The 25,897-nt window shown below is 48.0% G+C and overlaps 1 protein-coding gene across 2 annotated transcripts in view; it reads left to right on the forward strand.

Moving 5' to 3' along the window:
- Npffr1 (neuropeptide FF receptor 1) overlaps window positions 1-25,465 on the forward strand; it is a 34,515-nt gene extending 9,050 nt beyond the window's left edge. Inside the window, exons 1-4 of one of the 2 annotated variants that reach the window (XM_028776890.1) lie at window positions 9,042-9,051; window positions 10,139-10,450; window positions 19,478-19,577; window positions 24,589-25,465. In XM_028776890.1, coding sequence (XP_028632723.1) covers window positions 9,042-9,051; window positions 10,139-10,450; window positions 19,478-19,577; window positions 24,589-25,465 — 1,299 coding nt within the window. Of the gene's footprint in view, window positions 1-9,041; window positions 9,052-10,135; window positions 10,451-19,477; window positions 19,578-24,588 lie in introns of those variants that run through there. The other variant, XM_028776889.1, reaches the window with a different exon arrangement.
- The last annotated feature ends 432 nt before the right edge of the window (window positions 25,466-25,897 follow it).

Below are 25,897 nucleotides of genomic sequence, written 5' to 3' on the forward strand. Positions count from 1 at the left end.
AGAAGAAGAAGAAGAAGAAGAAGAAGAAGAAGAAGAAGAAGAAGAAGGAGAAGAAGGAGGAGGAGGAGGAGGAGGCCTGGGGTGTAGTCCCATTGGTAGCTAGCCTGCTTAGCATGCTTAAAGCCCTGGGTCATCCTCACACCCCGTAAACTGGGCACTCGGAGGCAGCAGAATTAGAAGTTCAAGGTCATTCTTGCCCACACTGGGAGTTCAAGGCTAGCCTGCCTACTTGAACTGGTGACTTGGTTAGGGTCTCTGTTGCTGTGACAAAACACCATAACCGAAAAGCAGGTTGAGGACGAAAGGATTTGTGTGGCTTATCCTTCTGCACTGTAGTCCGTCATCACTGAAAGGAGCCATGGCAGGACCAGGACAGGAACCTGGAAGCAAGAACTGAAGCAGACGCCATGGAGGGGTGCTGCCTACCGACTTGCTCCCCCTGGCTTGCTCAGCCTGCTTTTTTTTTTTATAGAACCCAGGACCACCAGCCCAGGGATGGCCCCACCCACAATGGGCTGGGCCCTCCCCCGTCTATCACTAAGTAACAAAATGCTGACCCCTGCAAGCTGGGGGACTTCTGACCTCCAGAAGTGCATGTAGCACTGGAGTGTACACACACACACACACACACGTGCAAATGTAACGAGCATTATTTAGTCAGCTGTTAAGTTATTGTCCCAAACCAGGTTGCTGTCCCCAGTCCTTCTACAATGGATGAGTGACCGTCAGTGGCTACCAGCTCCCCGGCCAAGTTTCCTGATCCTTAATTACTATCCTTCCCTTTTTAGAATAGTGTTGACCCTATGGAAGAGCAAATGACCTGGACTATAATGCAGAAGGAGAGATAGCAGAATTTGGAGAGAGAAACCACAAAATCCTACTATGCTCTTTCTGCCTGCCCATATCCTTGGGGTGCTGAACTTGGATTCTAAAGACCCACCCCAGAGGCCCAGGATGACCCACCAGAGTCCCCTTAGATTAGCCAAGATGCTGAAGTTTTAAGCAACAGATGCTGGTGCCAACTCACCCAACTGGAAACTTATAGGAAGGGAGTTGGGCAGTCCTTGTGTGGACAGCAGAGCTGGGTTACTAGGACCCACAGTCAGATCCAAAGCAAGAGAACTCCCACTGACTGGCATTTGGCTAGGGATAGGTACCCACTTCTGATTGACAGTCACTCCTATGCTGCATGCAGGGAGAAGGGCTGGCTCCTCCCAGATACAGCGTGGTCCCCACCTGCCCGTGCTCACTGTTCTCCTGAAAGTGTGTGCTCTGTTGAGAGAGGATCCAACACATTCAAAGACCATAATTTCCTTCTGGACAGGAAGCATTTTATGCCAGATCAAGAGAGAGCCCTAAAAAGCCTCTGAAAAAAAAAAAAAGCATCAAAATACATCAAAGGCTTTGGTGATCGCCTGCGTTAAGCCTCACAAAAGCTTAGCACACAAGGGGAAAGATGGCACAAGAATTCACAAGGTACTCCTCAGAGGAGCTTTTAAAGGCAGCATTCCCAAATGCCACCTCCAGATCCTGAACCACGGAGGGTAGAAGGAGTTCTCCTTAAAATCGGGGTAGTCGTGGTGAAAGCTACCGACATCTTCAGTGTTTTATCCCATGTTACCCTTTCCCTACGATCAGAAAAGTCAAAATCAAAAGTTAGAATGAAAGAAACAGCAACGAAGTCACCTGAGGCCACCCCTCTATGGACAAAGACCGTCATTCAAAAAAGAAATCATAGGCAATTTGCATATACACATTTTATATGGAATGGAGATTAATAGTGCATGTTTATACTGTTTGTCACCATTACAGCCGAGGTCAGTATTTTCTCCACGCAGCCAGACCTCCTTCTAAACACCTTGATAATCCCACCCCCACCGCCACCACCACCCCGAAGTGGAGTGGCTGGTGTGGGAACCAGGCACTCACTGAGGCACTGGCCAGCTTTGCCTTGGTTTGAAGCCTCCTTGACTGGTGTGCCGCCCCTGCTGTTTGTAGCTGCACTCCAGACTCCCAGAAGACCACAGTCTTTGCCAAATCTGACGACAAGGTTACACTGAGTTCTTTTTTTTTAAAGGGGATCTCTCACATTGCCAATGAGTTTGAACTTTTTGTTTCGTGAGGAGATTAGCCACCCGTCCTGTATGGTGTTCTGTGCTGTTGGCAACCCGCAGTGTGGTATTCTTCAGAGGTTCTAGGGTCGGGCTTCACCAGTAGGCTCGCTCTAAGAGATGTATTGAATGGGTCTGGGGCGGAAATTTTATGCGTTACCAGAACAAACCAGGAGGTGGCGCCAACGATCCTGTCGGTGGTAAGAAGGCTGTGAACCTCAGGGCACACCTAGACTTGATCTCTGGCTGGTAGCCTTCATTTGTGTGTATGACCCAGTATTCTCCAAATTGCTGCAACTAGGCTGCCATCAGAGTAGCCTGCATCGGTGCGAACTTGACCTCTGTCTATTGTAGTAAGAGGAGCCTCTGGTTCCCAGAAGTGATATGATCAACCCCAGGCCATAGCCAGGAAATATTTTCATTTTTTGTTTGTTTCTTATGGCAGTGCCAGGGATTGAAACTTGAGCAATGAGCCTTGTGCATGATAGGGAAGTATTCTACCACTGAACCACACCCCTATCTAATGCTTTAACATTTAAAACGGGGGCTGGAGAGATGGCTCAGCGGTTAAGAGCACCAACTGCTTTACCATAGGTCCTGAGTTCAATTCCCAGCCACCACATGGTGGCTCACAACTGTCTAAAATGGAATCTGATGCCCTCTCTGGTGTGTCTGAAGAGAGCAACTATATATATTAGATAAATCTTCGAACCGGGCGGTGGTGGAGCATGCCTTTAATCCCAGCACTTGGGAGGCAGAGACAGGTGAATTTCTGAGTTCAAGGCCAGCCTGGTCCACAGAGTGAGTTCCAGGACAGCCAGGGTTACACAGAGAAACTCTGTCTCAAAAAAACAAAAATAAATGAATAAATAAATAAATAAATCTTTTTTTTTTTAATTTAAAATAGATGGCTGGAAGCTGGGACCGGGAGAAAGAGCACTTGCCCACCAAGTGTGAGGTCCTAGGTTCAATCCCCAGCACTTCAGAAAAGCAAATAAAAATAAGAGCTGGAGAGATGGTTCAACTGGTAAATTACTAGCTGCAAGCATGAGAGGGACCTGACCCCAACCCCAGATCCCCAGTCAAAAAGCCTGGTGGGGGGGTGCTATGGCATGCATCTGTGCTGGGGAGCCAAAGACAGGAGGATCCCTGGCGCTTGCTGGTTAGGCAGTCTAGCCAAATTGGTAAGGTTCCTCCTAAGCAGATAACAATTAATGAAGACATTTGGCATTGCCTCTGATGTCAAACTCACACATACATATGTACACACACGTGCATGCATGCAAACACATACACACACACAAACACACACCAGATATAAAAACTGGACAGGTGGCTCAGTAGTTACAAGCCCTTTGTATTCTTGCAGAAGACCTTGGTTCTAGTTTCCAACACCCATGCCGTGGGTCAACTACCATCTGTAAGTCCAGCTCCAGCAGATCTCCAGTGCCAACCTCCTCAGGCACCAGCCACAAACATGGTGTCCATAAATACATTCAGGCTGTTTGAACACTCTTTTTGTTTGTTTGTTTGTTTGTTTTTCGAGACAGGGTTTCTCTGTGTAGCCCTGGCTGTCCTGGAATTCGCTCTGTAGACCAGGCTGGCCTCGAACTCAGAAATCCTCCTGCTTCTGCCTCCCAAGTGCTGGGATTAAAGGTGTGTGCCACCACTGCCCAGCGAGGCTGAACACTCTTACACATAAAATAAAGACAGATCTTTTCTTGAGATAAAATAAATAAAACAGAGTGTTGATTTCCACCACCCCAGGGTTCCTGGCTCTTTGGGTCAGGAATCAGACTTGAGACTCTCTAAAAGTTCCATTTGACGCTGATGCTGGTAGCTAAAAGCCACAGTTAGAGGGACACTGTACTCTGACCTCACTAGCTCGGCATTTGCTGCTGTAGGTATGGCCTTAAGCTCATCAGGGTACCCTAGAGTCAGCCATCCTTATATCCTGAAGCCCCTGGGACCCCCCCATCCAATCAGAGAATGTAATTGGGTTCAGCAGATGCAAAGTTCACAGGATATAATTGTAAGGGCAGCTGGCAGATCCCAGAAAGGTTGAATGAGGCAGCCGGAAGGCTGCTGACATGGGGCTCGTGCTGCTGGGAGTGTGAAGGCTCCAGGTCAGGAGAAACTGACAGGAATAGGAAGGTTTTCCTCTGGGATCATGCAGGGCTGGGAGCTAGGTTACATCTTGGGATGGATGATGTCCAGGTGTTTAGACATCAGAGACGGGCAAGGTCTTCCGGATACTTTTCATGGACAGACTCTGGGTAATGAGCTCTATTGAGAGATGAGCAAAGGGACAGCAGTAGGGGCAGCAGGTTAGGATCCAGCCTGAAAGGCATCCGGCAACTTCCTCTATCTATTTATCTGCCCCATTATTATTGGTTGTCTATTGAGCTATTGACTATGATGAGGCACTGTCAAGATACCAGGAACCTCCAGCCCAGGAGATGGCTTTTTGTTTGTTTGTTTGTTTTTCAAGACAAGGTTTCTCTGTGTAGCCCTGGCTATCTTAGAACTCATTCTGTAGATCAGGCTGACCCCGAACTCACATCCACCTGCCTCTTCCTCCTGAGCGGTGGGCGTGTGCCACCACCGTCAGGCTCTTAAGCACTCTTAAGGGAAAAGAACAGTGAACCTTCAAATAAATCGTTGGCAGAGTGAAGAACACAGACAAGACCCACTGAGAGGCATGGTGGGGGCACCTACGTTAAATCCCGTCATTAGATTCAGCTTCTCTAGGAAGACATTAGGGTTGAGAGAGGAAGGAGGGGAAAGTGCAGGAACGGATGTGCAAGTGGCCAGAGCTTAATGTGCAAAGGGGAGATGGAGCTTTCCAGACCATGGAGAGGCCAGCAGTAGTCAGACCCTGCTGTGGGCTGAAGACTGGGTTAAGATGAGTCTAGTGGTGCAGGAGTGGAATGTCTAGGCAGGAAGATCAAGAGTTCGAGGCCAAGGACGACAGGGATAGATGACTCAGTGATTAAGAACACTTACTCCTCTTGCAAAGGACTTGAACCCACATGGCAGCTCACAACCACCAGCAACACCTCCTGGGAGGGGGACCGTATGCATACAGTACACAGGCATAAATGTAGTCAAAATACTCACACATGTAAAATAAAAATGACAAATCTTTACAGAGAGAGAGAGAGAGAGAGAGAGAGAGAGAGAGAGAGAGAGAGAGAAAGAGAGAGAGAGAGAGAGTGTTCAAGGCCGGTCTCAGCTATTTAGTGAGTTCATCTTAGGTGATATGAGACACTTTAAAAAAGAGAGAGAGATCCAGCTGAGTGGAGGTGACGGACTCCTTTAGTCCCAGCTCTTGGGAGGCAGAGGTGGGCAGATCTCTGTTAGTTCCAAGACAACCAAGGATATACAGAGAAACCCTGTTTGAAAACAAAAAACAAAAACAACAAAAAAAACGAGAGAGGGCTGGACAGATTGGCTCAGTGGTTAAGAACACTGGCTGTTCTTCCAGAGGTCCTAAGTTCAATTCCCAGCACCTGCATGGTGGCTCACAACCATTTATAGTGGAATCTGATGCCCTCTTCTGGCATGCAGGTGTACATGTAGAAAGGGCACTCACATACATAAAATAAATAACTTGAAAAAAAAACAAAAAACAAACAAACAAACAAACAAAAAACCGAGAGGGACATGGTGGGGAGAGAATTGATCAAGTGAGACCACGAGGTGACCCAGACACACTCTCAGATTACACCTTTAGCTTTAAGCGCAGATTCCAGCAATTCCAGAGCACAGAGAGTGGAGCTTAGGAAACGGTACCACAGCCTGCACCATCCAGCCTGCAGGAAACCCACAGACAAGCTGCATCATCCTCAGGACAAACAAGTTGCAGGACTTGGGAGGTGGGGAAGAGACAGGAGAGTGGCAGCAAGTCAGGTAGGATGGGGTGGGTTTTCTTTATTTAAACGTTCACTTATGGTGTATTTGTGTGATGTATATGTGTGGGAAGACGTGATCAGGGGCAGTTTGTGGGAGTAGGTTCTCTCCTCCTCCCAGGTAGGTCCCAGGGTTCAAACTCAGGTTGTCAGGCTTGACAGCAGTCACCTTACCTGTTGAGCCACCTCGATGGTCTGGTTTGGTTTGGTGGAAAGGTTTCATGTAGTCCAGGCTGGCCTCAAACTCAGTTTGTAGCCAAGGATGACCTTAAACCTCTCATCCTCCTGCCTCTGGAGTTCTAGATTTGTGAGTGTGCACTACCACTTGGTTTGTGTGGTGCTGGGGACAGAACCTGTGGCTTTGTGGATGTTAAGTCAAGCTTTCTGACTTAACTGACCTATATCTCTAGTACCTGGACCATGAGTTTAAAAAAAAAAAGTAGAAGATGCACACACACACACACACACACGTGTGTGTGTGTCTCTTCTGCATATATATATGTATGTGTGTGTGCCTTCTGTATATAATATATATATATGTGTGTGTGTGTCTTCTGTATATATATGTGTGTGTGTGTCTTCTGTATATATATATGTGTGTGTGTGTCTTCTGTATATAATGTGTGTGTGTGTGTGTGTATGAAGAACTATTTTCAAAACTATTTTTCAGTGGAAAGAAATGTTGGCTGATACTCGCTTCAGAACAACTGAGGAAGAGAGCCAGTGGTCGCTGCAGGTGGACAGCCTTCCATGGGAGTCCCTTATACCATTCCATCTCTATTGGTTCATTAAACTTCATACTTCTGCATATGTTCACCAAAACAGTCTCTCTTGTGTGTGCCTGATGTTTTAATCTTCTATTAAAGGCGTCTGAATGCGGTTGGAGCCCTTGAAAGGCCTGCGTGTGGGGGCACACCATCCTCTCTCAGCTCCTTCTCCATCAGTAGATCCCTCATCCTGCCACGCCCTCCCATGGCCCCCACTGGCTCCTGTAGTCCCTGATGCTGCCACTGCAGTAGCCTGCTGCCCCCAGGTATCTGCCTCCAGCCCTCTAGTGTGCCTCGCTCTTAGCCAGTGGCTGAGCTCTGGGCTCTACAGAAAGACTCCCCAGGGCCACTTCATCCTCCTGAATGGGCCTCGTCCAGCCCCAGAGGAAGACATGAGGAGAACTTTTGAGACAACACCATGACTCACCACAGCTAATGATTTCCCAGAAGAGTTATGATTGGACACTGGGCTGCTCCCTCCGAAACAGGACTAGGGAAACACACACCCAGCCTGATGCTAATGAGAAACGTGGACAGGGCACCTCCATGGATACTTACCACAGGGCAGGCAAACCCAGATTGTTATTCCTGCCAGCAGGGCTGTTGAGGCAGAGAGAAAGAATAGGTTGCTACCATTGCCTGGAAGATCTAGAACCATGGACAAGGAGTGTCTTGCTTCATCTTTCTATTGCTATAACAAAATATCCAAGATTGAGTAGTTTATAAAGAATAGAAATGTAGCTCATGACTCTGGAAGCCGAGAAGTCCAAAAGCATGGCCCGTCTGTTCAAGGTCTGTATCCTGCATCCTAACATGGTGAGAGCACTGTGTGGCAAACTAGAATAAGCACAGCGCCTGGAGAGAGGCCTCAGCCATCAAGTGCACTTGCTGTTTGTGGTGATTTGAATATGCTTGGCCCATGGGAAGTGACACTATTAGGAGGCGTGGCCTTGTTGGAATGGGTGTGGCCTTGGAGGAAGTGTGTCACTGTGTAGGCGGGCTTTGAGGGCTCCTAGTGTTCAAGCTCCACCCAGTGTGGAAAAGTCAGTCTCCTGGTTGTCTTTGAATGGAGATCTAGAACTCTCAGATCCTTCTGCAGCACCATCTCTGTCTGCACGCTGCCAGACTTCCTGCTATGATGATAACAGACTGAACCTCTGAAACTGTAGACCAGCCCCAGTTAAATGTTTGCTGTTGTAAGAGTAGCCTCGGTCATGGTATTTCTTTACAGCAATGGAAACCTTAGCTAAAACACTGTTTTTGCAGAGGATGGGAGTTCAGTTCCTAGCATCGGTGTCCAACAACTTACCATAACTCTTGTTCCAGGGGATCTGGTGCCCTCTTATGGCCTTCAAGAGTACACACATACACACATACACACACACACACACACACACACACACACATTGGTTGCTCAGGACTCTCCTTATGAAATTACCAATGTTCTCATAGGAGCCCTGCCACATAACCTCATATAGATCTAAGTGACTCTCTTCAATTTTAAAAATTTACCTATTTTTATTATCTATCTGTCTGTCTGTCTGTCTGTGTGAGAGTGTCAGATCTTGGATTACATACAGTGGTGAGCTGCTATGTGGATGCTTGGAATTGAACCCGGGTCGATGAGCCATCTCTCCTGCCCCCTAATTTTTAGAAGACATAGTTCCAAATACCCTTGACCCATGCTTTGAGGGAATTAAAGTGTCTAGACATGAGGGTACATTGAAGGCACAATGGTTACTGCCTCTACAGGACAAGAGCTGTCTACTGACAGCGTTGGTCCAGGCAGAAAGGAAGCCAGAAGACAAACACTGACTCTTCTCTTGCCTTCCCCACCTCGTTCTGGGCCTCCCATTGACTGAGTCTAACCAGAAGCTGGCAGGACGGGGTCCTTTAGACGTTAGACGTTAGACTCTTGGGCCTGGGGATGCAGCTCAGCTGGCAATGTACTTGCCTGACATACACAAAGCTCCAGGTCCTATCACATACACAGAGCAGGTTGACACACTTAATCTCAGCACTCAGGAGGTAGAGGCAGGAGGATAAGAGGTCAGGGCCATCCTTGGCTACAGTGGTGAGTTCAAGGCCAGCCTGATTCATAATATCTTGTCACCAAAGAAGTCTTCTGAGCTCCCAAAGATGAAATGAAGGGAGGGAGAAGGTGTGAATGGAAACAGGCCAACGTGATTGGAGAATGAGTGTCCAGCACTTTGGGTGTGAGTTTGGGCAAACTCAAAGTCCTTGATCAGGGGATGGAGGGTGGTTGGATGGTTAAGAATGTTTGTTCTTGCTGACGACCCTGATCTGGTTCCTAGCACCCCATGGTGACTTAAAACATCCTTAACTCTAGTTCTAGGGCATCCGATGCCTTCCTCTGACTTCCATGGGCACCTGGCACACACACCATGCATATACATGTGTGCTAACAAAACACGCAAACATTTAAAAATAAAAAAAAAATAAAGCCGGGCGGTGGTGGCGCACGCCTTTAATCCCAGCACTTGGGAGGCAGAGGCAGGCGGATTTCTGAGTTCGAGGCCAGCCTGGTCTACCAAGTGAGTTCCAGGACAGCCAGAACTACACAGAGAAACCCTGTCTTGAAAAACCAAAAAAAAAAAAAAAAAAAAAAAAAAAAAATTCTTGATCAGTGTGTCCAGTTGTCCTTGGGACAATGGACAGTAATGAGTAGGCTTAGGGTATGTGTGATGGTTTGTATATGCTTGGCCCAGGGAGTGGAACTATTAGGAGATGTGGCCTTGTTGGAGTAGGTGTGTCACTGTGGGCATAGACTTAAAACCCTCACCCTAGCTGTCTGGAAGCCAGTCTTCCACTAGCAGCCTTCAGATGAAGATGTAGAACTCTCAGCTCCTCCTGCACCATGCCTGCCTGGATGCTGCCATGCTCCTGCCTTGATGATGATGGACTGAACCTCTGAACCTGTAAGCCAGTCCCAATTAAATGTTGTCCTTTATAAGAGTTGCCTTGGTCAGGGTATCTGTTCACAGTGGTAAAACCCTGACTAAGACAGTATGACAAATGAGACACAAAGAAACTGGAACCTTTCCTTTCTTTGAAAGTCTCAATTGGCTGAGGTTGGTCTCAAACTCTCTAAGTGGATGTGTGTGTCCTTGAATTTCTGATCCCTTGGCCTCTACCTCGAAAATGCTTGGATTAAAGGCATGTACCACTATACCACATTATGTGGTACTAGGGATCAGCCCATAGGTTCACGGATGCTGGGCAGGAACTCTGCTGCATCCCCATCCAAGGGTTAGCTTTTCCGTGGTGAAAAGCCCATTAACTCTCCTTCGCTTTGGTCCTGACTCTTGTGTTCCCTTCATCCCAGCAGAGCCCTCCCAACCTCCCAACGGCAGCTGGCCCCCGAGTCAGAACTGGAGTGATGCCGAGACCAGCCCGGCTGCCAGCCTCACCTTCTCCTCCTACTACCAGCACTCCTCTCCAGTGGCGGCCATGTTCATCGCGGCCTACGCGCTCATCTTTCTCCTCTGCATGGTGGGCAACACCCTGGTCTGCTTCATTGTGCTCAAGAACCGGCACATGCGCACTGTCACCAACATGTTCATCCTCAACCTGGCCGTCAGCGACCTGCTCGTGGGCATCTTCTGCATGCCCACAACCCTTGTGGACAACCTGATCACTGGTGAGTATGACCAAGGGGCAGGAGGAAGGCTCTCACCCTTCGCATTCACTTTCCGGCTAAAGGCTGAAGCGGAAGCCGGAGATCACTGAGCCTCTCTGCCGAGGGGCCATTGTCTCAAACTCTGACCGAGAGGTGAATAACACGCCTAATGGGCTAATCAGTTTCTTTGTGCCAGGCATGATGGGGTATATGATTTGTACGTTATCTTAATTAATCCTCAGAATCATCCAACCCAGCATGCTTTGTTATTAGCCTCATTTTATGCATGAGGAAACACCCTGAGAGCAGTCAAGGGACTGGTCTGTAATTACTCAGCTTGGCAGCGTCAGGGCCGATGTGCGCATGCTCCTCTGTCTATTCGTATCTCCTTTGGCCGCGCTCTTGGAGAGAACTAGACAGGGGAGAAGTAGGAGGCAAGGCAACTTTCTTCTGCGCGAAGACGCGGAAATCCACTCCTGCCATGCGTTCTCCCACAGAAGATGCTCTTGTCCCGTAGATAATGATAATTGGCTGGGAGAGTCCGGAGTAGAGACTGTCTGGCCGCTGAGCTGGGATTTGGCAAGAGGTCTTTAAATCGAACTAGATCAAAGCCTCCAAAGTCCCACAGTTGTCAGAATGTCACACACTCGTCTCTGATGATAAAACTGTCTTGTCTTAATATGAGAGTTTGGAGTCCCAAGCTGTGGAGCCCATGCAGGTCTGAGGGGGGGAGATCCCCCAGCTTTCAGAGTTCCCAGCAGTTCCTAGGGAGTCCTCCTTGGCCTGTGTTCCTGCTTTATAGCGGCTCTAGAGATTCAGGCTCAGGGAGGGGAAGCCTGACTGTGTGCAGGTTCCTGGAGCCTAAAGGGAAGTCATGGAGAGGCTTCTGACTGTGAGCCTGGTGGAGACTTTGCTCTCTGTTGAATTCTGAGGCCCGCAGAGATGCCCAATCCAAACTGTACAACCTTCTTCCAGCACCCACAGACAGGCTAGCCCACTCTGCCCTCCAAGTCTCAAAAGGATATTTATGGTATAATTATTTACATGACATTTTCAAAGGCCAAATCGTATTTTCTGTCCCTAGAGATAGCAAATTGACAGAATCATCGGATGGAGGGAGGGTCTGGTGATGGGGGAAGGAGTGGGAACTTCCTGGGGTGATGCACTTTCCCCAGGAACTTCTGTATCTTGGTGGAAGCTGCCTGGCTGCGTGTGTTCCTCAAACCAGTGGCCCTGTATACACCAAAAACTGGGTTTTATTGTTTGTTGAAAATAATTTCAGTGTGAAACATGCCCACATTTTTTTAAGTCCATTTCCATGCTCAGATCAACATGGTGGGTGGCAAGATGGCTGAGCAGGTGAGTGCTTGTTGTCACGATGGTCCCCAAGTTTCATCCCTGAGCCCCATGTGGTAGAAGGAAAGAACCTACTCCTGCAAATTGTCCTCTGATGTCTGTGCATTCTCTTTTTTAGAAAATCATTTTTGAGTATGATGCATGCGTGCACACATGGACACACACACAAACATACACACACACACACATACACACACACGCACACATGCACACTTACACACATGCACACATGCACATCAAATATGATTTTCTTTTTGTTTTTTGTTGTTTTTTGTTTGTTTTTGTTTTTGTTTTTCGAGACAAGATTTCTCTGTGTAGCCCTGGCTGTCCTGAAACTCACTCTGTAGACCAGGCTAGTCTCGAACTCAGAAATCTGCCTGCCTCTGCCTCCCAAGTGCTGGGATTCAAATATGATTTTCCAAAAAAGAGAAGGGCTAGAGAGATGGCTCAGTGGTTAGAGAGACAGCTCAGTGGTTAAGACTATGTACAGCTCGTCAGGGGACCTGAATTGCGTTCCTAGCACCCACACTGGTTAGCTTACAGATGACTAACTCCAGTTCAGGAGATCTAACACCTCTGGGCCTCCATGTGCACACACCTAATCACAGATACACAGATATGCACATATACAAATACATAAAAGTAAGAGTAATCTATAAAAAAAAGGTCATGAAAGACAGGCAATATCTGTGGGCTCCCAGAAGAACAACTCTGCGTCTGGAAGGGAGTCTTTGTTGCTAGGTACTTTTAAAATGGGAGTGTTTGCCTATTCTAGAATGTATGTATGGCTGGGCGGTGGTGGCGCACGCCTTTAATCCCAGCACTCGGGAGGCAGAGACAGGTGGATTTCTGAGTTCGAGGCCAGCCTGGTCTACCGAGTGAGTTCCAGGACAGCCAGGGCTATACAGAGAAACCCTGTCTCGAAAAACCTTAAAAAAAAAAGTACTAGAATGTATGTATGTATGTATGTATGTATGTATGTATGTATGTGCATATGTATGTATGTATATTTAATTTATTATGTATGTATTAATGTGTGTATTTATTTATTTGTTTTTTGAGACAGGTTTCTCTGTGTAGCCATCAAACTAGCTCTGTAGCCTAGGCTGGGTTTGAACTCAGAGATCTGCCTCCTGAGTGCTGGGATTAAAGGCATGTGCCACCACTGCCCTGCTATTTTTAAAAGTTTTTACCTTATTTTATGTGTATGGGTATTTTGCATCTAATGTATAGATGTGCACCCCATGCATCTCTGGTGCCTGCAGAGACTAGAGGGGGGCATCAGATCCCCTCGAACTGGACCTTTAGATGGTTCTGAGCCGCCATGTGGATGCTAGGAACCGAACACAGGTCCTCTGCGAGATCAACAAGTGCTCTTGGCCATGGAGCCATCTCCCCAGCCCCTTGAAACAATTTTAGACTTAAAGAAAAATAGCAGAGGTAGCATAGAATCTTGGCATATGCTTCACTCTCCTTCCCCAATAACCACAATAGAGAGTCAATGCCAAGAGAGAGAAAGTTTCTGTATGCCAATAACTCATCAGGGTCAATGCCGGGAGAAAGCTCCCGCCTGTATCGTGATCACTCATCAGAGTTAGGTGTTTTTTTTTTGGCCTTGGTTTTGTTTGTTTTGGTCTTTTTTAAACTTTCACTAATGTCTCCTAAATGTCATTTTCTAAGAGTTTGACCCACAATTCCAAGAAACACAACCTAAATGCTTTAATCTTGAGTGGTGGAGTCAGGTGTGATGATCTGAATGGACTCAAGAGGGTGAGACAAGAGGCTGGGCTGTGCGGTGACACTGTATCTCAGACAGAACACAAGCATCAGCCACAAGAACATCACAATAACAGCAATGGAACAGGCCACTCAGAGGCCACTTTGACAATAAACTAGGCAACAATAGCTCACTCGGACTGCTGCAAGCATAAACACTCAGGAGCACAAATGACATGCAATGCATTCTGCTCATAATGGGTCTAAAGAGGAGGTTGGGGATGGAGTGCACCCCTCTTTACAGCTGTGGACACCTGGATTCCCATGGCTGCCTTGGTCTTTGTTTTAATGCTCTGAAGAGGCACTGTGACCAAGGCCGCTCTTATGAAAGAAACTATTTAATTGGGCTTGCTTACAGTTTCAGACGTTTAGTCAATTATCATGGTGGCCAAGAGCAGGGCAGCACAGATGTCGCTAAGAGCTGTATCCTGATATACATAGGTAGAGAGAAGAGCTCTGAGCCTGCCATAGGCTTTTTAAAACCTCAGAGCCCACCCAACTGATGATCCAAAAGGCCACACCTCCTAATCCTTCCAATCCTTTCAAAGGGTCATGTCCCGGGTGACTAAGCACTAATATATGAATGAGCCTTTGGGAGCTATTCTTAATCAGACCACCACATTGGCAAACAGCTCAAGTCTTTGGGGGCAGGGGGAGAGCTAGGGTGACTGTCAGATGTTACCCTGTGGTTCAAGCTAGTCTGGAACTGGCTACACAACCAGGCTAGCCTGGCATGTGTGATTCTTCTTGAAACTCTGTCTTCTGAGTTCTGGGAATGGCAGCTGTGTGCCAGCTCACCTGGCTCCGAAGATGTTTGGTCAGCTCCATCAAAACCTTTGATAGGGAAACTCTGTATAAAGTTATAAATCCTGGCTCTAAGGGAAGATCTTGGGAAAGTTTTAAAAAATAACATATTTATTTTTATTTTATGTACATTGGTATGTTTTTGCCTGCACATATGTCTTTGTGAAGTTGTTAGACCTTGAAACTACAGACAGTTGTGAGCTGCCATGTGGGTACTGGGAATCGAACCAGGGTCCTTTGGAAGAGCAGTCTGTACCCTTAACCACTGAGCCATCTCTCCAGCTCCAAGAAATTTTATTTCTCACAAATACAGACATCAAAAAGACATCTCTTCATTGATGTTATTTTAACTTTTTTTTTTCAGACACAGATAAAGTCAGTGTGGCAACAGTGCACACTCTTGGAGCCAAATTTATGAAAGAAGATACATAAATCAGAACTCTCTAAAAGTCCCTGTATAATTTATGTTGCCAGTATCTAACATGGTGTGAAAGTCAAATATCCAAAATTAAGAAAATCTTACTTTGAAAAAAGGAAGAAAGGAAGGAAGGAAAGAAGGAAAACAGGCAGGCATTCTAGCTCTGGAGGGATGGCTCAGCAGTTAAAAATTAAAATTCCCTTGCAGAGGAGCCATGCTCAATTCCCACATCGAGCTGTGTTCAATTCCACCCACATGAAGGTGGATCACAACCTGTAACTCTAGTTCCTGGGATCTCCACCTCCCTCTTCTGGCCACTGCAGGTACTACATGTACATGGTACACATACATGAAGGCAAAACACTCATAACTAAACATGGATTTTTTTTTTAATTGATGAAGTAAAACTTTAAAAAAAAAAGCAAAAAGTGTCAAAATATGAGATTACAAAAAGTTGTACTTCAGGGTGATATTGTAGGCAGCCACACAGAAGTCATGCCTAAGGGCTGGCCCTCACCATCATCAAGCATCTGCTGACCATCTTGGAATGCAGTCAACAGTGCAATGCAGATCTTCCTCTCTTTTCCAGCAACCACTCCTTTTTGTTTCTTTTGTTTTTAATTTTTAAAGAAGATCTACTTATTTTATGTTTGAGCACCGTATCACCATCTACACCTGCAGGCTAAATGAGGGTGTCAGATCCCATCACAGATGGTTGTGAGCCACCATGTGGTTACTGGGAATTGAACTCAGGACCTCTGGAAAAGCAGTCAGTACTCTTAACCTCTGAGTCATCTCTCCAGCCCCTTATTTTCAGGTTTTAAAATGACATTTATTCTTGCTGTGTGTGTGTGTGTGTGTGTGTGTGTGTGTGTGTGCAGTGTGTGTATCTGTTACCTTCTGAGGCATGGGAATGCATGTAGCTTAACACACATGTAGAAGTTGAAGTCAGAGGACAGCTTACAGCAGTATGGGGCATAGATTCTCTTCCACTCTGTGGATCTCGGGAATTAATCTTAGGTTTATCAGGCTCGGTGGCAAGCACCCTTAACCACTGAGCCATATTACCAGTTCCTTTTTGTTGTTTTTGAGAAAACATCTGGCACAGCCTGAGCTGACCTTGAACGCCTAGGTATAGCCTAGGGCAAACTTGAACTCCTCTACCTCTGGAACATTGTAAGTACAGGCCCATGCCCCACGCTTCACTCTCATGCGTGTTCTGTGTTCCTCGCTCTATCCACACAGGCTCACAGTCCCTCCTGAAGACATCCTTACTGTCACAACCCAAACAACGTCTTTCCTGGTTTCCAGGTACTCTGCCTGCCTGACATGACACAGGTATCCTGGGATAGCCTGGGCACATGGATTCTCCTTCCCTAGAGCCCCAGCCTGAAACCTCCATTCTACAGCCTTCCACGGAATTTGAAGCTTTCAGTTTTGGTTTTTAGCGTTTCGCTATTTAGGAGTTTAATATTTCCGGAATGTTGCTTTGGGGAGTTTAGATGCAACCTCTGTGGTGTTCTGGATTAAAACTAGAAACACTTGTCTAACCCAAGGTCAGACGTAGGAGCTCCAGCTGCTTTTAATTGTTTCCTTCCTTCCTTCCCCCACCCCCACCGCAGTGCTAGGATTGAAATTAGGCTTCAACCATAGTTTATCATTAAACTACATCCTCTGTCCTCTTTATAAAAGGACAAAAAAGATATATGGGGCTGGAGAGATGGCTCAGTGGTTAAGAGCGTGCACTGCTCTTGCAGAAGACCAGAGTCTGGGTCCTAGATCACACACATCAGTGTACTCAATTGCAAAGGTTCTTAAGTCCTAGTCTAGCTCCGAGGGCTCCAGGCAAGTACAGAGTGCACACATGGAGGCAAACACTCGTACACATTAAAAAAAAAACTTACTAATCTGTGTGTGTGTGTGTGTGTGTGTGTGTGTATGCGTGGCGTGTTTGAGTGTATGTATGTGCACCACACACGTGTAGGTGCCCATGGAGGTCAGAATCAAATCTCACAGTCCTAGACTTACTTACAGGTGGTTGTGAGCTGTTATTATTGTGGTTGCTGGGAATTGAACCCCAGCCCTCTGCAAGAGCAGCAAGTGCTCTTAACCACTGAGCCACCTCTCCAACCCCTTGGCCTCTTTTTGATTTTGACTTTTGTGTGTGTATGCATATGTACACATGCATGTATGTATACATTCTCTCATGTATGTTCGAGTGTGTGCAGAGGCGCGGAGGCCTGAGGTGGACATCCTCCTGCTTCAGCCTCCTGAGTTGCTGAGATGACAAGTCTGTGCTACCAGGGCCAGCTCACTGGAGTGTTTTCTTAGCTCCCTCTGATCTGCCATAGGTGCTGGCTCACGACATCAACATGTTTGGAAGCTGCTGATTCGTTATTTGCAGTGTGGGCTCTTTTGTTGTTTCCTCTGATGGCTGGACCTGCGCTTTGGTCCTGGGATCCTTGACTCTTGGTGTGGAGGTGACTAGGGCATCTGTAAAACAACCACTTCCCCTTTTCTTTAAAGGACAGATGTACCCCAGTAAAGCTGGAGTCAGGCTGGGTTCTCTAGCACTATAGATGCAACACAGAACCTCAGGGAGATGTTCTTTTGGTCCAGCACTTGGGGTGGGGGAGCATAGCTAGTCTCAGTCGGAGGCCTCTGCCGGTGAGCAGTCTCAGGCTGTAAACATCCTAAACATCTGGGAAGATGTTGCTAGTCTTTTCATACATTGGTCAGTCAGTCATAAACACTCTGGAACCAAGCCTGGTGACACACACGTATAATCCCAGCACTCAGGACACAGAGGCAAGCAGATCTCTGAGTCCGAGGCCAGGCTGGTTTACAGAGTGAATTCCAGGACAGTCAGGGCTACACAGAGAAGCCCTGTCTCGGAAAAACAAAACAAGAAAAAAAAGGAAAAAACATTATATTCTGATTTGTGGGGAGCGTGGCGCCAAGCGTTCCTCTTGGGCCTGGCATATATGGGTAATGGCTTTGCCAGTGCCCCATAGGTTCAAGCTTTGGAGCCTGGACATGGCTGTGCCCACGTCAACAATATTCATTTACTCAGCTCTTCACTCCTTCCGTGCTTCCTCTGCTTCCCACACCTTGATTGGATTCAGTTGAGCTGTTCAGGGGAGAGCAGCGTGGATCCGTGGGCAAGGCACAGATGAGAGGAGAGTCTTTTGTTTGAATGCTTAGGTAACTGCTGTCTCTCGGCTGTGAAGCCAGCACTCCCCCCTTCCTAATTATGAACTACTCTACGGGGTGATCCTCTGAGACCACGCAAATGTCACGGCTCGTTATATTTCTGTACCGACTTCGTAGTGTTGCAGCCCACAACAGAGCTTCCTTCCCATCCTGTTCCGTCTTAATGAGATTCACATTCTCTGTACTTACTAATTGGCTCTCTGCTTCCTGGCTTTTAATCCAACATGATTGTTTATTTTGTTGTTTAACTGCTCTAGGTCTGCCTATTGGAAAGCTCACTGCGGCTGGCTTCTGTGTGCCCTTCCCATACACTGGCGTCATGTTTGGAGTGTTTCCTTCCTTCCTAGTTCCACAGAATGTTCTAGATCACCTCGAGTTGTTCTTACATCAGCCCTGGAATGAACTAGTTCCTTTAAAAGCCTTGTTTCCTTTGATTGGCGTACATTAATTATTTCTATTTTATGCGCATGCGTGTTTCGCTTGCATACATGCGCGAGTATCATGCACATGCCTGATGCCCACAGAGGTCAGAAGAGGGCGTCAGGGCTCCTGGAACTAGAGAGTTATGGATGTTGTGAGCCACCATATGGGTGCTGGGGACTGAACCAGAGTCCTCTGCAAGAGTAACAAGTTGTCTTAGCTGCTGAGCCATCTCCACAGGCCAAGGAGTATAATATTTATAAGCAAAGATTTGACTTCCAGGGGTTCTTCTCAGTGTTCGAGTGTCTTGATTCTAGACTAAAGGGACAGAGCTGAGAAATGCATGCATATTGCCACAGAGTTCTTTGACACGTGTCTTTTATTTTTTTGAGACAGGGTCTCACATGTAGCCTTGGCTATCCTGGAACTCACTATGTAGCCCAGGCTGGCCTGGAACTCAACAGAGATCTGTCTGCCTCTGTTTCCCAAATGCTGAGATTAAAGACATGTGTCACCACACCCAGCTATGCCTTTACTCCTGTGTCTAGCCATTTGCCTGTATTTCAGAAACCGTGGTCTATAGTAATACTTTGGATTCCAATCCGATATCAGAAAATGTATTTTAACCCACCCTCACCTCCCTTATTTGTAGCTTTGTTCTCAGTGAGAACACACATCTTTGCTTATCTACAGCCTGTTTATTTACCTGTTTGGTCCACTTCAGTATAAGAGTGTGATAATAACATATACACTATGGATATATGACAATAATGACAGGATAATAATAACTTGGAGGAAGGGATGGCCTCCCTCCTGGGCTGGTTAATAGGCTCCAGACATCAGGCAGGGCTAGAAGGTCATAGAGACAATCAGCTGTCAACTAAAGGCCATCTTCCTAAAAGCAGTGTTGACACTGGTGGACTGATTGACTCCTCGGTGACGGTCACAGAGACCTCGTGACCCCTCACAGCACAAGAATTAATGAGCCATGTTCCGGAAGGCATTGGCTAGGTGGCAGGTGCTCTGCATCTTTCACCCTGTGGGGACCTCTGTCTTTACAGGTTGGCCTTTTGACAATGCCACATGCAAGATGAGCGGCTTGGTGCAGGGCATGTCCGTGTCTGCATCGGTTTTCACGCTGGTAGCCATTGCTGTGGAGAGGTGAGAACCTTCCCTGGGTAATTCTGGGTAATTCTGGGGCTGGCACGGAGAAAGGGGATACCTCTAACACTGGGCTAGCTGGAAGGCCAAAGGAGAGATCTGCTGAGAATACCACCCCATCCCTTTCTGGGAGGGGAGGCCACTCCTGACAAGATCTCGTAGTAATTTCTGGGGTCTGCTAGAAGCTTAAGGCAGTCTGCATCCGGGGCATCGGGAATCCCACCTCTCTCCTTTGTTTGAGTCCTGGGAGCTAGAGCTGGAGGACCCTGTCTGCAGACAGACTTGGCATAGCTGGAAAGGATGGGTCCTTTTCTGTTTCTTTATCCCAGCCACTTGCTGGTTCCTGGAAGCCCTGGCTTTACTTAGTCTGCATGTCAGTCACTTCTGGTCATTCAGCCTCCGCCTCCAGCAGAGGTAGATTAGGAATTGCTCTGGGTTATAAATAGTTCTGTACGGGTGGCAGGAATTGTAGCGGTAAAATGGTAAATGTCTCACTGAGAGGCTGGAGGCTTCAAACAACTGTGTTTAAAAGCGCACGGACAGCTTTTAGCCCCCAGTGCAAACTGCAGCTAATACCGCCATTTCTTCCACATACCGGCATCTTCCCTTTGGTCTCTCTCTCTCCAGCCCTTTCCAGCTCTGCTCTTTCTAGAACCTACTGTTCCCATCTCCTCCCCACCTCTGCCCCCACCAAAGTCCCTTTTTATTGCTTTTGTTAGGCTAGCCTTAAACCCATTATGTAGTCGAGGATAACCCTAAACTCCTGATCCTCCTCACTCTGCCTGGTCCTAGGCTTACAGGCATGCCCCACCATGCCCCATTTTACTTGATGCTGGGGATTGAACTCGTGGCTTTTGTGCATACTCTATATGTCCAACCCAGACTCCTACCTCCGTGAGATACGCAGCTGGCGTGACAGCTGGGTACCTCTCTCTCCACAAAGCCACTAACTATAGCTGGGTTATGGGAGCTGCTGTCCCCTCTAACTTAATTTTGTTTTTCCCTTTCCCTTCTCCCGTTCACTTCACCCCAAAGGTTAGTTAGTTAGTTAGTTATTATATGTAAGTACACTGTAGCTGTCTTCGGACACCCATATGAGGGCATCAGATCCCATTACAGATGGTTGTGAACCACCTTGTGGTTGCTGAGATTTGAACTCATGACCTCCGGAAGAACAGTCCATGCTCTTAACCTCTGAGCCACCTCACCAGCCTTCTAACTTAATTTTTATCATTATCTTTTTAGTTGTGAGCCTTAGTTTTTCCAGGAGTGATGAACCATTTCTTCAGCCCTCAACCGTTATTCTTATCATTGTTGAATAACATGAGGATGTAAAACCCCTCCCAGTCATAGTTTATCCAGCTCCTCTGCCTCCAGGAAGCCTTTCCAAAGCATCCCAGGAGTTTCCTCCACCTAGAGATTGCCACTGAGTTGCAGATCGGTACTTTGAGAGTTCTCCAGTGTCTGATGCTATGAAACCAGAAGGACAGGGTGGTACAGGCTAAGGCAGCGAGGTGTGGCTGGACCGTGGGAAAGGGGACAAGTGCTTTCAGGCTGGGATAACAGAGTGGGCAGGAGGGCAGGACACAGGTGAGCGACTGTGACCAGCAGTCATTGACACACCTGCAGTCTAAGCAGGTTCTGCCCTAAAGAGCCTTGTGGACTTGTAAGGGAGCGCACCTCTTCCCTTCCACTCGCCTGACCGGCAGTCTTCAGGAGGAGTGTCTCTGTTTTCTCGTACAGGTGGTTTCTCGTACAGGTGGGGGAGGGAAGGCATTCTGGGAAGTAGGACATCCTCCTTTCTTCATTCCTTCTTTTCTTTCTTCCTTTCTTTTTAAGATGTATTTATTTATTTTATGTATTCACCATTGCTCTCCTCAGACACACCAGAAGAGGGGCCATCAGACCCCATTACAAATTGCTGTGAGCCACCATGTGGCTGCTAGGAATTGAACTCAGGACCTCTGGAAGAGCAGTCAGTGCTCTTAACCGCTGAGCCATCTCTCCAGCCCTTTTGTTTCTTTCTCACTGTGTGTTCTTGTTTTACGGTTTTTGTTTGTTTGTTTGAGGGAGTGTCTGTCAAACAGCCCAGGCTGACCTTGAACTCCTGATCCTCCTGCCTCTGCTGCCCAAGTACATTTTTGTTTTGTTTGTCTGTCTGTTTTCCTTCATTCACGATGCCTCCAGATTGTGGTGGTCTCAGTTCATCTTCAACACCCTACAGAGCAGGGAGGATTACAGACGGGCTCCATTCAGGAGATAAGGAAACCAAAGTCCAGAAAAGCCTTTGAGCAACTGGCTCTTCCAGTCACCCATTCCGGAACTGATCTACACCCATTTTTGGACACTTGTGTAACACTCACTTTTGAGATGCAGTTGAACAATGGCTTTTATTTAAGCCACTGCAGGGGGCGGCCTCCACCTCCCCCCAGCAGCTCCCAGCCCTGCCTACTTAGAAAAGAAAGTGCTAAAACCCCTTAACTCCTTCCCAGAATAATTACGGTGGAGACAGTTTTTTTGTTTTGGTTTGGTTTTTTCCTTGCAGTTTCAGGAGAGGCTATGCAAAGTTAGGCTTTAACAGATTTCCAAGGTAGTCCTTGTTACTTGATGGGTATGTGATCGAGTACCAGTTGCTTCACACCTTGGGGGACTTTTCCTAATGTCAAGTAAGGGTGAAAGGTGAAACCGAGGCAGACAGGTTAGCAGTTCAAGGTCATCCTCTGTAACACGGGAAGTTCGAGGGCAGTCCAGGCTGGAGACCCTATTTCTAAAACCATAAATAGATTCACAAGGGCTTGACAAGAGTTATTGCTGAGCTGGTCTAACAAGGAAAGGCATGCTGCACGCTTACTTTCTTACAGTGAGGTATGCACTGTTGTACCTGGCCGTTCTCACGCAAGAGGAGGAAGGCAGGATGCAAGCTAAATGAATCTGAAGTTTTTACTGAGCCACACGGGGATCGAACACTTGTGACTACAAGTGTAAAGAGGCAGCCCCGAGCTGAGTGAGTGGAGGGATACAAAGGCCAAAATCACAAGTGTGGTGAATCCTGTTGACATAGCTGTGATGGTTGTTAGCAAGCATGACAAGATAGGAACTTTTTTTAAAAATTGATTTATTTTCACGCCTTTAATCCCAGCACTTGGGAGGCAGAGACAGGTGGATTTCTGAGTTCGAGGGCAGCCTGGTCTACAGAGTAAGTTCCAGGACAGCCAGGGCTACACAGAGAAACCCTGTCTCGAAAAACCAAAAAAAAAAAAAAATTTTTTTTTAATTTATTTTAAGTATATATGAGTACACTGTAGCTATTTTGAGACACACCAGAAGAGGGCATCGGATCCCATTCCAGATGGTTGTGAGCCACCATGTGGTTGCTGGGAAATTGAACTCAGGACCTCTGGAAGAGCAGTTCGCGCTCTTAGCCACTGAGCCATCTCTCTCCAGCACTAAGGTATACACTTTTAATAAAAACAGGGCACAGCTGTGTGATCGAGGTATCTCTGTTTGACCAGGGAGCAGAAAGGCTTGCGGTTACAGACGCAGAACAACACAGGTTAGCAAAAGTTTCTGCTTGTACAGTTAAGTGCCTGAGGGCCTGGCTGACCTCACGTTTAACCGGAAGGCCAGTCAGGATTTAACAAATAGTTTTTCTCACTTCAGAATAATGGTTAAGAGGACCCAGGGGTGGCCTGTCAATATGCTCCACCACTGATCCGCCCCCCAATCCCAGCTCCTGAGGTTTTCAGGGGAATCGGTAAACAGCTAAAAATGACACCTGTTACATTTGTGTTGCCCTCGCTGGTCAAGTGGTTCAGTGGACAAAGGGGTTACTGCCAAGCCTCTTGACCTGGATTCAGTCGCTAGGACCACATGGTGGAAAGAGATTGCTGACTGTTGCCAAGTTGTCTTTTGTGTGGAGAGGGAGAAAGGGCTAGAGGGAGGGAGAGGAAGAGTTAAGCACTAAATAAATGTTTTTCAAAAAGCCTTAGCCTGGCAGTGGTGGCACACGCCTTTAATCCCAGCACTTGGGAGGCAGAGGCAGGTGGATTTCTGAGTTCGAGGCCAGCCTGGTCTACAGAGTGAGTTCCAGGACAGCCAGGGGTATACAGAGAAACCCTGTCTCGAAAAACCCAAAAAAAAAAAAAAAAGCCTTTGTATATTCGCCTAGTCAGGCTTCCCAAACACAGACTGGCTGAGATGACCGCTACAGAATAAAAGAAAAAGAAAGAAAAGGAAAGCCTGTGACTGCTCCTAGGTATGGTGGAGGAGAAAGCTTATTATAGATATGAGAACAGCCAGAGGCAGGCACATCTCGGAGAGTCCGGAGTGGTCATGAACCTGAACCATGTGGGGAAACAGGGAGGGGAAAGAGGGAAACCAAGTACAACAGCGAGGACAAAGGTGCGAAAGGAAGTGGGGGTCGCCAAAAATGTCCGGATTATATAGGGAAGAGCCTCTGAGGGAAGGGAAGCCGGGTTCCAGGGCTGGAGAGTTCAGGGTAGCTAGCCATCTAGACATACCCTGTAACAGGTAGGACCGAGGGATGCTGGGAGATCTTGGTGGCCAGGTCCGCTTTGATATGGTAAATTGGAACCTCAGGAGCTTGTCCTGGGTTGAACACTTAACACTGCCAGCTAACCCGTCCTAAAATAAAGATCTAAGCTTCTAGTGAGAGGCTGTTTCTTCCTCTTCGTCTATTCCGCTAGGCTAAATCCACCTAAATCCAGCCTGGGCTCCAGAACAATTTAGCCGGACAGAGCTGCCTCCTTCGCTATTGACAAACCAATTTACTTGTAAAATAACCTGATTATTGTCTAAGCTGTCCCGGGATGCTGCCTAAGTGTAGTGATGTATGTCAGGTGTATTCCAGTAGCACCAGAAACTGCCTCAAGGAGGATGATGAAAGTCAGTGTCCTCTTCCAGTAATCCCTAACCAGGTCAGCTCTGCCCTCCTGGGCCTCCAGGGACCCTCCCAGACGCCTCTGCTTCTCCTCCCACCCCCGGGCTGCAGGTTCCGCTGCATCGTGCACCCTTTCCGCGAGAAGCTGACCCTCCGGAAGGCGCTGCTCACCATCGCGGTGATCTGGGCTCTGGCGTTGCTCATCATGTGTCCCTCGGCGGTCACTCTGACCGTCACGCGAGAGGAGCATCACTTCATGCTGGACGCTCGCAACCGCTCCTACCCGCTCTACTCGTGCTGGGAGGCCTGGCCGGAGAAGGGCATGCGCAAGGTCTACACCGCCGTGCTCTTCGCGCACATCTACCTGGCGCCGCTGGCGCTCATCGTGGTGATGTACGCGCGCATCGCGCGCAAGCTGTGCCAGGCCCCCGGTCCAGCGCGCGACGCGGAGGAAGCGGTGGCCGAGGGTGGCCGCGCGTCGCGCCGCAGGGCCCGCGTGGTGCACATGCTGGTCATGGTGGCGCTCTTCTTCACTTTGTCCTGGCTGCCACTCTGGGTGCTGCTGCTGCTCATCGACTACGGAGAGCTGAGCGAGCTTCAGCTGCACCTGCTGTCCGTCTACGCCTTCCCCTTGGCACACTGGCTGGCTTTCTTCCACAGCAGCGCCAACCCCATCATCTACGGCTACTTCAACGAGAACTTCCGCCGCGGCTTCCAGGCTGCCTTCCGGGCTCAGCTCTGCTGGCCTCCATGGGCCGCCCACAAGCAAGCCTACTCCGAGCGGCCCGGCCGCTTCCTGCGCAGGCGGATGGTGGTGGACGTTCAACCCAGCGACTCGGGCCTGCCATCAGAGTCTGGCCCCAGCAGCGGGGTCCCAGGGCCTGGCCGGCTGCCACTGCGCAATGGGCGTGTGGCCCACCAGGATGGTCCGGGGGAAGGGCCTGGCTGCAACCACATGCCCCTCACCATCCCAGCCTGGAACATTTGAGATGGTCCAGAGAGGAGGGGTCCAGTAGGCCGGTGGCCCTGCCCCTTAACTATGATGCCCAAGGCACAATAGCAGTATTAGAAGAAGGTGCCAAGATTCCTCCTTGATAAAAAGCCGAGACAGTGAGGGAGAGGTGACAAGGTCTCACCGTTGGGAATCCCACTTGACCCAGACTCCAGTGAGTCTCCCCAGGAAAAATGTGTCACTGGGTGGTTAGGAAGAGATGACCTCTGTCTACACACTGAGCCCCTGTGATGGAGTCCCCTGTGCTGTGTTGCCGAGGCAGCTCCCCTTGGCCCTTCAATTCCTGGGAAACGTCCAAGCTCTCCTTGCCAGTGTTTTACTTGGTTTGTTTTATTCCGGGAAGTGTCCAGGGTCATACCCATTTCAGCATGTCACAACTGAGCAGCTACAGGAAGAACCCTAGGAAGC

Source organism: Grammomys surdaster, unplaced genomic scaffold (genome assembly GCF_004785775.1).
Source record: "Grammomys surdaster isolate TR1022 unplaced genomic scaffold, NIH_TR_1.0 273, whole genome shotgun sequence".
Taxonomy (NCBI): domain Eukaryota; kingdom Metazoa; phylum Chordata; class Mammalia; order Rodentia; family Muridae; genus Grammomys; species Grammomys surdaster.